We start from the raw sequence: 12,624 nt of genomic DNA, 5'->3' as shown, positions 1-12,624 counted from the left end.
TTTAGAGGAAAATTTCAGATGGCATTTAGAGGTTTTTGCATCTAAACTCTTCATACAAGCATACATACATACATACATATATATATACCACACGGATGTACCACTGGATCGCGTCTCACTATAGTTGTTAAACATGATTTTTAATTAATCTTGTCTCTATCTAACGACTCTTCGGTCTTTTGAATCTATCAGGTAACGTGTCACAGCGTCAGTACACTGCTTCAATCTTTCGCTTTCATGTGTGTACCAAGTTATAACACCATTATAACGACACAGATCACTCTGCCTATTCATGCCAGAGTCCCGCGGTATAAAAAGTGATTGACAGGTGGTAATTTGTGTGTCACTTGTCTTTATTTATTTATGATTTGGTTTATATATTTATTATTATAAGATAAGCATGCTGAAGCTAAAAAAGCTGCTAAAATATAATTTATATGTTTGTATTTACTTATAATAAAAAAATAAAGTACAAAAATCATTTAATGTTTTAGTTAAAAGAACTGTTGCCATAACTTTAGGAAGCACTAGTCACCGTTATACGGTATATATATATATATATATATATATATTAATTCTGACTTCAACTGTATGTATGTATATATAAATAAATATATATATACATTTTTTTTTTATTTCAGCTAAAATTAAATTAATACAAATACTTAATTTATCATAAATGGAATACAGAACTGGACAATGCCATTCATGATATTTATAAACTTGACTTCTGCTTTAGTAATGGAATAATAAAATTATAGAACCATACATTCATTGTGTTCTAAAAAATACATTATATCCCTTTATTTCAAGACGTATTGTTTACGCATACACACTAATGGTCTCTCAAACATACATACACACATACACACACGCTTATACTCACACATTAAACAGCTCCACGATGACTCAAATGCACAAAAACGTAAAATAAAAGTCTTTTTTGTCTTTTCATTCAGTCTTCTCGTGGGAATGACAGACTCTGGTCAGTCTGGTTGTTTGGCCCTCACTCAGAGGGATCTCCACACTGGTTTTAGAAGGGCTAGAGAGAGAGATGGAGGGCGATTGGAGTTCTTCACACCTTTATGTGCATCAGAACCTGCTTACGGTGTGAACTGAAGTCCTCTGGAACGGTATCTGGAAAACATTTGGTTTGTCAGTGTGTTGTCATAGTGCTGTTCTTTTGTCAATAAACAACTGTATATGCACATTTGGTTTAGTGTTGTGTTTGAGAGGCTGGGATCATTATTTTCAATTCAATTCATGTTTATTTATATAGCACTTTTACAATGTAGATTGTGTCAAAGCAGCTTCACATAGTTTTTTAAATGGCAAAGAGTGGATGAGTTGTTACCGTTGCAGCGGTAGCGCAGATTGGACCAGATGATGTTCTCCTGAGAGAAGCAGAAGACACCCAGACGACCTCCTCTCATAGAGGTGTCGATCACTACATCTGAGTCTGCCACCATCTCTGAGCCCTCATACAGCTTCACCCTGCGCACACACACACAAAGTTCTCTTCATATATATATATATATATATATATATATATATATATATATATATATATATATATATATATAAACAAATAGTTTTAATCTAGCATTGTATTAACTGTATAATATTTAATAGATTATAAATATTTAATATTTACTGCATATTGCATTCTATAGATACACTATAAATGGAGTCAAGATTATTAGCCCCTTTAAGCTATATATATTTTTCTGATAGTCTACAGAACAAACCATCATTATACAATAACTTGCCTAATTACCCTAACCTAATTAACCTAGTTAAGCCTTTAAATGTCACTTTAAGCTGTATAGAAGTGTCTTGAAAAATATATAGTCAAATATTATTTACTGTCATCATGGCAAAGATAAAATAAATCAGTTATTAGAAATGAGTTATTAAAACTATTATGTTTAGAAATGTGTTGGGGGAAAAAAAAAATAAAAATGTCGCTCCGTTAAACAGAAATTGGTGAAAAAATAAACAGGGGGGCTAATAATTCTGACTTCAACTGTATGTGTATATATATATATATATATTTATATATATATTTATATATATATATATATATATATATATATATATATATTTATATATATATATATATATATATATATATATATATATATATATATATTTTTTTTTTTTTTTTATATAGCAGTATTATAATGTATATGTTTTATAATGTTTTTGTTCACATTGTCATTATGGGGTATTGTGTGTAGAATTTGAGGAAATAAATGAATTTAATCCATTTTGGAATAAGGCTGTAACATAAAAAACTGTGGAAAAAGTCAAGCACTCTGAATACTTTTCAGATGCACTGTATGTTCGGCACATGTTGAGGGCATTTTATTTTTTCTCTTCAGCATCACTGACCAAACTTTGGGTCACAATCAGCAGTTGAGAAGCGTTGTTCTACAATATTTGTTGTGAATGAAGCAGAGAGCTGTTATACACCACATGCTCACCCTCTAATTACCTGATAATAAATGACATCTGATTTGATTTAGCAGCAGCCCGACTTCAACTGCATTATGTATGAGCGGAGCTTTGTGTGTGCGTGTGTGTGTGTGTGTGTGTGTGTGCGAAGTCCAGCGCTCTATTCACTCCTCTCACTGAATACAAAGCAGGTGTGTTTATATGTGTGTGTGTTTGAAAGGGCCCTTACAAAGCCTCAGCTACACATTGTCTCACACAAATGTTCATCCACGTGCACACACACACACACACTGATCTCTGCATTCTCCTGTAGGTATTTATGTTCACTAGATTTTCAGAAATAGTACTTTAAAGCGTTCCTAAAAGTTTGGAAGTATCAGAAGTTCTTAAAGCAGAAGGCTGCAGGTAAATATGGTAAAAATTACTCATATTTGTTATTAAGCTTCCCCAGTTTATGTAAAAAAAAATTGTATTACAAGTTTCCTTAAATGTTAAATAAACATTTCATCAAATTTCCTGCATAAAAATCTGAATATTGAATGAAGTGAATATTGATTGAAAATGATTTTTTTACATTCTAGACTTGAAGGTAACTTTTATCTACAGACTAAACTATCATAGCTTGACAGGTGTATGGAAAACCTGTATTTTCACCTCTATTGTCTCTCCTTAACAATCAAGTGAGAATAAATCAGTCAAATTTCTCTTATGACATGATTAAAAAAGCAGTTTGAGAGTTTTTGCATCGTTTCTTTGGCCATAAAAAGCATCTGATTTACAACACAAAGCCAAGAAAATACCCAGTACAGGAAATCATAGACAATGTGTGTTGAACTGTCCTCTGCGCTGGGTTCTCTCTCTTTCTTTAACGGCTCGTCCACTACAGTAGTTTCCGTTGGATCTGCATATGAACAGGCACCAAGAAAATTCTTGCCAAGGATTTCATTGGCATGGCAACCGCAACAATGGGCGACCCGGGGGCCCAACCACTCAGCGGAGTCTCAGGGGTGTGAGGGGCGATAGGAGGGGGCGACGAGGAGACATTTGAAGGAGAACTAGTCGAACCCTCCTACCAGCACCAGCATCCCTACAGTTTACCAGAACCAGCAGCCACTCACAACAGAGCTGTTGCTGACCGAGTCTCATACTGCGCCCTCTTGTGACCACAATGTGGCATATAAAAACACTAACTTTTTTTTGAGCAACTACAGTTTTTTGAGCGGTTTAATGAGTTAATTTAATTAATTAGTTATGAAAAAATAATGTGTTAAAAATTTATAGAGTGCAGTTTTATACACCAGAAAAATACAAGACTTGTATATATTTTTTCGAATTTATATAACTGTATACAGAATTATTAGCCCTCCTGTGAATGTTTTTTCTTTTTCAAATATTTCCCAAATGATGTTTAACAGAGCAAGGAAATTTTATGATAATATTTTTTCTTTTGAAGCAAGTCTTATTTGTTTTAAAAAAGCAGTTTTTAATTTTTTAAAACACCATTTTAAGGTCAATATTATCAGCCCCCTTAAACAATATTTTTTCCAGATTGTCTATAGAGCAAACCATCATCAAGTGAATGGAAGCATCCAGCTGAGGTTTAAATCTGAAAGTTCACCGTGTTTTAAACTATTGACTCTATTTAGTCGACTCAGAGTCGAATGATTCGTCCTTTGTTTGGATCTTTTGTCTACACGTGTCGATGTCAATACGAGACATTGCCAAATATGTAGTGCTGGACCCGGTAAAACGTGAACGTGCCTTTCTCTTCAGACACTAGCGGAGTGCGAGGGATCATGGGATTGATCATGACGTGAAGATTACTATCACTGAGAGATGGCCAGACATGCGGCTGTGGGGAATAAAGGGTTAAAGTTCATTTTTACAACACTACAGTATGGCCAACCTTGTGCTGTGTTTGTTCCGGTCATTTTTCTGATGATTGATACAATAACCTACCCTGCAACGCAGGATTCGCCGACCGTTTGTTATTAAAGGAAGGAGCAGCAAACACTACTAATGTATAGGACTTTGTCAGTAAATGTTACACAGTTTGTATGGACCAGTTTCTTCTTCCTTCAGATCCTGTACAATGCTTGCCTCATTTTCTGTAGTTTTCAAAAAATATGTATTTAATTGTGTGTTGTATTTTGTAATCGCTCCACACGGCTTGCAATCACGTATCTGTCATAGAATAGTGCTCGTAATGCATCCTCTGAGGATCTAAATCTTTATGGGGCTGTTCATGAACCCAAATGAACCCAAACTCCTTAATCTGGCAATTCAGAGCAGCTTAATTGTATATAAGCTGAAATAGTTACAAATAAGGGGAGGAAATTAGCTTAAAATAATTGAATAGATAAGAAACATTAGAAAATTGAAAATAAAATAAAAGGTTTAGCCTATTAAAGACAGTGGCCTATACATAAATTAAATCAAGTCATAAAATCTCATTCACTGTATTTAAATATTGACCAAAGTTACTATAGTTATTTAGTGAAGAGCAGCGACTCTCTCATTTTGATCCACGGTTTTGTTTAATAACAGAGGTGTGACTTTAAGAGCGCACAGATCTATAATGAAAGCATTCAATTACTTTCGTAACTGTTTATGCTAGTTTAAGACACAATTATTCGTGTTTAAAATAAAATATGCCAGGACGGACATGTTCACATGTTGTTAAGTGTATTTGTCTGTTTAAAAACACACCCAAATACAAAAGTGTTCAATTTTGCTCCTCTTCAAATCGCATGTACAGAAGCTGATCTGGGAACAGCATTTCTTTATAACCATGAAGCGCGTCCGTCAGTATATTAATTCATTCATTTTCTTTTCAGCTTAGTCCCTTTATTAATCCGGGGTCGCCACAGCGGAATGAATCGTGGCCGTCAGTCAGCACCGTTACATGAATGGACTAATTCAGAGGTTGCATAGGAAGAGCGATGCTACTTTCACTTTTCATAGAAAGATTAGAATTACAGGAGAAATACAGGAAAATACTTAAATGGATGATTGCAGGATAGAATGGCAAAATACAGGAGAATCCCTGCAAAAACAGGAGGGTTGACAGGTATGCCTCAAACAGTAGTGTTTAATCTGTTGCAGGAAGTCTCACCTGATGTAGCCGACCTGTGGCCGATGGCTGAGCTGCCACCGATACGATGTTTTATCCAGCCAGCCGACGTTTCGTGGGTCTTTCCACAGCAGCTTCACCTCTCCATCAGTGTCTCCCGCGTGCCACAGAGCGTTACGAAGAAACTCACCAGGACCTGTACGAGACTTCACTGCCTACACAAACACAGCGTCTTAAAATCTCAATACAAGAGAGGTCACGTGAAGATATATTTAACACAAGCCAATATATTTCAGTGTACGTTTATAATGACAGTAATTTAGCAGCATTTTGACCTTGAGCTGCATGCCCGGTTCAGCCATGGCTCTGAATGGGATGGATTGCCAGTACGTCTGTTCAGTCTGCTTCCACATCACCACATAGAAACTGGATGAATCCTGGTAGCCGAAGATGAAGCCTGCGTAGTCATCATCAGTCACTGTGTTCACGTGGAATGTTCCCTCAAAGTCCACGCCGTTAAATGCTGTATAACCTGCGGAGAGATGAATCACGTTTTGAGGATTTGCTCTGCGTTCAGCTATTATAATCTGAATCAAGACTCACCCACTGCTAGTCCAGGGTCACTGTTCATGGTCTGAACTATTTCCATTCCCTGAAACCCAAATTCATCTGTTAATATGAGCACTAAAGTATTGTAAATTATACACTTCATGTTTAAAAGGATAGTTTACCCAAGTTGAAAATGTCATCACTATTTTACACACCCTAGAGAGTTTCCAAACCTTTTGGCCCATTTCCACCGAGTGGTACGGTACAGGTCGGTGCGCTTTTATGGCTGTTTCCACTGTCAAAGCATACCAAAAAGCAAACTGTACTGTAGCACTTTTTGGTACCCTTTCCAAGCGGTATCTAGCACGACAATAGGGTACCAAAAGGCAGAGCTAGATGCACAGCTAAATGCTATTGGTTTAGAGAGAAGAATCACTAGCGCGTACACAAGTAGGAGAATGAAAACAAAGGAAGCATTGTTTTTAAACACACAGCCGAGACATTATGCCGTAATATTATATACATATAATAACGAGTCATTGTCGACGCGAGCTCAAACAAACCTTGTCGTCATCTTGATGAACAGCCACAAAGCCCAGAAGAACAGAATCTGTCGTGTCCTGTTGTTGTTTTACGAGACCTCGGAGCGTGAGTGGTTTCACTTTCTCAAGAGAGCTTGTGTGCGCATCTATATTTGAAATAACGAACTTCTTGAGCTAATGATAATAACATGCAAGTGATTATTGAAGTGCTTCTGACACCCAATCCTTTCAGAAACAGACAAATACCAGAGTGAAGAGCAAAAAAAACATGAAGAAGCCAGAAAAAACAAAGGAGCTAATGATTCTTTCAGCAACCTAAACCATGAACATACTGCCATGTTTAATTATCATCATCACCTGTTGGACTGTTATGAGCTCGGAATGACGAAAATACTTTCTAACAGAGGTTGCATGTACTGGTGAAGATTAAAGACACAGATGAGCTGTGAGCTATATGTTACGTGTTGTTTTTGAACCCAAATAAGGACTACATGTAATTGGTAACATATCGAAGACTGTAAGAGTCTGTATATGTTCATATATGTTGCATTTATTTTATATAATTTCAGACATTAGAGTAGACTATTTTTATAATTATTTAATTTATTATATCATTGATCTGCAGTTATAATCAAATGACGTCGACTGAAACTTACACCAAGGGTACACCATTGGTACCCTTTAAGCAGTGGAAACGCAAGCCTGAAAAAGGTGACCCGTACTATACCGTACCACTAAGTGGAAATGAGCCATTAATGAGTTTATAGATTCTGTAGAACACAAAAGTAGATATTTTGCAAAAAAAAAAAACCTGTAAGCATTGACATTAGCAAGGAAAACAACTACCATGGAGGTCAATAGTTACAGCTTTACAACTTTTTTTTCTTTTAAATATCTTCTTTTGTGTTTAACAGATGAAAGAAACTCAAACAGGATTGGAACAAGTGAAGGTCGAGTAAATGATGACTGAATTTTCAATTTTTTGGGTGAACTATCCTTTTAACAGCTGTCAATAACACATTCCAATTCAGATGTTTATGACCAGTTTTGGGTGTAATTAGCAGTGTTGGGTAAAGTTACTTTTAAGAGTAATATATTACAATCTTAAGCCAATCTTAATAATAAAAAATAATGATAATATTAAAAAACAACATGACACATACTTTCCTTAAAACGTAACTAAGTAACACTTTTTAAAAAGAGAAGTGATTCAAGATTGTAATATCTTACTTTTAAAAGTAACTTTACCCAACATTAGTAATAAATTACAAAGTATCTAGTTACTGCATTTAATACTTGCCTTCTGAAAAGTAAAGTAAAAGATCACATTGCATTTTTAGACTATTCAATTACAGTTAAGCAACTTACTGGACAATCTATAGGACTTTCCTTTGAGCTAAAATCCATATTTAGGCATCTTCAAAGTAATCTACATAAACCAAGCTTACAAATAAGTATCTTCTCTAACTAAAAGAAATATACAATTGAAGTCAGAATTATTAGCCCTCCTGAATTATTAGCCCCCCTGTTTATTTCCCCCCCCCAATTTCTGTTTAACAGAGAGAAGATTATTTCAACATATTTCTAAACATAATAGTTTTAATAACTCATTTCTAATAACTGATTTATTTTATCTTTGCCATGATGACAGTAAATAATATTTGACTAGATATTTTTTCAAGACACTTCTATACAGCTTAAAGTGACATTTAATGGTTTAACTAGGTTAATTAGGTTAGGGTAATTAGGTAAGTTATTGTATAATGATGGTTTGTTCTGTAGACTATCAGAAAAATATAGCTTAAAGGGGCTAATAATTTTGTCCTTAAAATGGTTTTTAAAAAATTAAAAACTGCTTCAATTCTAGTCAAAATGAAACAAACAAGACTTTCTTCAGAAGAAAAAATATTATCAGACATACTGTGAAAATTTCCTTGCTCTGTTAAACATTATTAGGGAAATATTTAAAAAAGGAAAAGAAAATTCAAAGGGGGGCTAATAATTTGGACTTCAACTGTGTGCATCTCAATTGCAAATGCTGTCCTTGGTCCAGGACATACATTACACACAACTTTTATTATCATTATTATTATCATCTAACCTCGTCCATAATGTCAAATTTAGTGTTTTGGTTACATGCAAAATTTAGTCTGTCAGAAGGAGAGTGATTTATATTCTTTTACTTTGTTGTTATTTTGTACATGTGAAGGTGTTTTTGTCTTGTTTTGTGATTGTGCGTCCGTTTGTGTGTGTGTGTGTGTGTGTGTGTGTGTGTGTGTGAGATATTGAAAGGTGTACATATTTCTTGAATCCTCATGTTAAAAACCAAAGAATAGTCTAAAGTGACATTTAAAAAAAAAATATATATATATTTTTTCCCAGCTAATAACCTTATCATTACAAATAAAATTCTGATTGAAATAAAAATACTTCTGAACCTAATTATAGGAGTCTGATAGAAAATGCTCTTTTACAAGAAAATCGGTCTGATGGATTTAGATGGTTTTGCATCTGAACTCTTCATGTTCTTATAAATGTTATATAATTACATAATCAAATAAAACGTGTCAATGTTTTTAAAAAAATTCCCAATTGTACATCTATAATGCATTCATTTTTAGGTGGTTCAAGTGTTTTGTTAAAGAACTTCTAATTATAGTTACACTGTTAAAATATTTAGGACTTTTATTTCCCCCACACTAACTCAATATGATTTCTTTCTAAAAAAAAATTAAGCTATGACTGTTTCATACAATAATGCCTTTTCAGGTACAAGTGGACTCAAAATGCAATAATACAGATACTGAATGATTTAAATGATGCTTATAAGCAGATAACAATTGTAATCTCTGGGAAAAACTGTGTCAGAGCAACATGTGTCAGATCAACATGATCCTCTACCTGATTGAGCACCACCCAGTTGGGGTCGATCTGAGCGTCGCCCTCCGGGTCCAGAATGACTGTCTGATAAGCTCTGAAATCTGTGAGTGTGACTTCAGCACTTTCTGGGCACACATCAACCAAATCCATCACTGAATCATTGTCGAAGTCATTCTCGCATACATCGCCCACTCCATTACCTAAAACAGAATGAAAGAAATGATGTGTCGATGATGCATTCTTCACATACGTCATTATTCAGAATTAAAGGATTAATTCAGAACAAAATGGAACTTCTGTTATTGATTAGGCGGCACGGTGGCTCAGTGGTTAGCACTGTTGCCTCACAACAAGTAGATTGCCGGTTCAAGCCTGATGGGGTCAGTTGGCGTTTCTGTTTGGAGTTTGCATTTTCCCCCCACAGTCCAAAGACATGCACTATAGGTGAATTGAATAAGCTAAATTGGCTGTAGTGTATGTGTGTGAATGTGGGAGAGTATGGGTGATTCCCAGTGCTTGGTTGTGGCTGGAAAGACATCCGTTGCGTAAAACATATGGTGGATAAGTTGGTGGTTCATTCCGCGGTGGTGACCCCAGATTAAAAAAGGGAATAAGCCGAAGGAAAATGAATGAATGAATGTTATTGATTACTCACCCTCGTGTCATTCCAATCCCCGAGACATTCATTCATGATCTTACAAACACAAATTAAGAATATTTAGATTAAATCTGACAGCTCTCTCATCCTCAATAGACAACAATGGTCTCAAGGCATTCAGAAAAGGAACTAAAACAAATTTCAAAACAGTCCATGTGACTTCAGTGGTTCAACTGTAATCAAACAAAGCTTCAAAAACCCTCTTGTGCACCAAAAAAAGGGTAAATAAGACTTTGCCTATATATTCCTCATCAGTGTTCACTATGGTTAATACAAAATATTGCCATTAAAGTCGGCAGCACAACAAGCAAGTATCATATTACCCATAGTAAACATAAACCCTGACCGGACATGGAAGATTTGGGTGAACAGTGTCGTTTTTAAAGTTTTATGTGCACAAAACTGTTCTTGGAGCTTCATATTAGAGTTGAACCACTGAAGACACATAGAATGTTTTGACAATGTTTTTGTTTCATTTTCTATGTACGTTTTCGTGAACATTGCTGTCTATGAAGGTTCAGAGAGCTCTCCGATTTTGTCTAACATCTGTTTCACACTGCAAGCACAAGCAGAGCATGAGCAGCGTCTGCGAAGCACGTATGGAGAGCAGAAGCAGCGTGCAGGCGTTTACCTTTTACACTGACTGCGTCTGCATCGTGCAGCTCATTGGCAGCTGCTGCAGAGCTCAATCTATCTCTGTCTATTCTATCTAGTTACCTATTTATCTATAAATACAATTTTTTTTACTTTTCATCTGCACCAAGGCCTGCGGCAACTTCCTCCTATCCTGTTTCCTTAACCAAGTCTTTATTTTACAAATTATATAGATCCTACAGAGCTGTATGCTTCTAACACACTGAGGAGTGTCATTCATGTCTTTTCAGATGCACTCGGTCAGAAGACTGAAATCGCCTGCGATATCATGTCATTTCGTTTTTGATTGTCAGGATGATGTAGGCCTATAATTCTAATAATATTTATACAATATAGTTATAATGGTATTTATACATGATCAAACTACTGTGCAACTTACTAAGCAAAACTAATACTAAACTTGTGTTAAATTTGGTTTTGTAGTTCGAGCCCAAATAAATATTTGTTGCCGTTTTTAATCGTTTAAGTTCATTTGGTTGAATATATAAAAATCAATGGATCGTATCGATGCATTTATTGGGTAAAATTGCTACTTTTTAACTGTCATTCAGTGTGCTTTTGGTCATTATCAATGCACTGTCACTTTAAATGAGCTTGACCCAGCGCTGAAACAATCGCGGCACTGCTACTTCGTGCTGCTTCTGCATGCAGTATAAAAGCTGTAACCTGTTAACATGGACGCAGAAAAAAAAACACGCTCTGCTCATGCTTGCGGTGTGAAACAGGCTTGAAATATCTTAATTTCTGGGTCTCAGGGGTTGGAACAACATGAGGGCGAGTAATTAATAACGGAATTTTGTTTTTTTGAGTGAACTAATCTTCTAATAGTGCAAAAATATTCTTATTAATTTGATTCAGGTACAATATACCTGTATATTACAATATATTATTTTCGGATAAATAAAAAGCTTCTGCTCATTTGAAATGAGAAAACTCAATATCTCAATAGCTGTTATAACCACTGTATGGTATGCCCAAACTACAGCCTGTGGGCCAAAGTTGGCTCATGGTCACCTTTGATTTGGCCCATCATACCATCTGACAAGATAGGGAGAATGATGGGAATCCTTTCGAGACTGTCAATTCAAATTTAATGTTACCCATTGTTTACTTTATTGTTAAAAGTTAACTGAAATTAAAGGTTTCAATTAAATGGTGTAAATTAATCAGATTTTGATTAAATGTACATACTGTCACCTGACAATGCAGATACTTTGGTGAGCAAATCAAGTCAAAGGCAGATTCTGCTTGACTAGCGTACTCAGCATTGAACTCCACTGTGTTATCAATGTGATTGTTTGTTTTTATTACAATAAGTTATCATTTAAAAGTCATACTGCATTAGTTAATATGATTTAAAGTTAGTTTTTTTATTTATTTTGAAATATTATTAAATAAATTAGGAAATGACCCGTGGCAACGTTAATGTAATATAGTTTGGTATATTTCTCTTCAGCCCATGGCTCTCAATGATATTTGGTTTTGGGCCTTCATATGAAAAAGTTTGGGCACTCCTGGTATAGTCATATGACACAATAAAGTGAACGAATTACAAAATCTGACTTTCTGCATCCGTGTTGAGTAAAGTTACTTTAAAAAAAAGTAACATATTACAATCTTAAACATATCTTAATCTAAAATAAGATACTTTAACATTACTTTCCTTATGAAGTAACAAAGTAACATGTTTAGATACTTTTTTAAAGTGACTCAAGATTGTAATATACTTACTCCCAGGGCCATTTTATATCGAAGTTGATATTTAGCTGCACCATATTGGGGTTTTGAAACATCTAGTTTTAATGAGGTGG

General features: G+C 35.0%; 1 protein-coding gene across 1 annotated transcript in view; it reads right to left on the bottom strand.

Annotated features, from left to right (window-relative positions):
- Positions 1 to 770: 770 nt before the first annotated feature.
- Positions 771 to 12,624, bottom strand: part of thbs3a (thrombospondin 3a) — a 34,119-nt gene continuing 22,265 nt past the window's right edge. Inside the window, exons 18-23 of the mRNA XM_056474777.1 lie at positions 9,523 to 9,701; positions 6,134 to 6,182; positions 5,866 to 6,062; positions 5,573 to 5,745; positions 1,355 to 1,494; positions 771 to 1,137 (exon numbers count right to left, since the gene is read on the bottom strand). Of these exons, the coding sequence (XP_056330752.1) occupies positions 1,076 to 1,137; positions 1,355 to 1,494; positions 5,573 to 5,745; positions 5,866 to 6,062; positions 6,134 to 6,182; positions 9,523 to 9,701 (800 nt within the window). The 3' untranslated portion in view covers positions 771 to 1,075. The remainder of the gene's footprint in view (positions 1,138 to 1,354; positions 1,495 to 5,572; positions 5,746 to 5,865; positions 6,063 to 6,133; positions 6,183 to 9,522; positions 9,702 to 12,624) is intronic.

This window comes from Danio aesculapii, chromosome 16 (assembly GCF_903798145.1).
Source record: "Danio aesculapii chromosome 16, fDanAes4.1, whole genome shotgun sequence".
Classification (NCBI taxonomy): Eukaryota; Metazoa; Chordata; class Actinopteri; order Cypriniformes; family Danionidae; genus Danio; species Danio aesculapii.
Note: the sequence above shows the minus strand (reverse complement) of the source record. Positions and strands in the feature narration are given on the sequence as shown.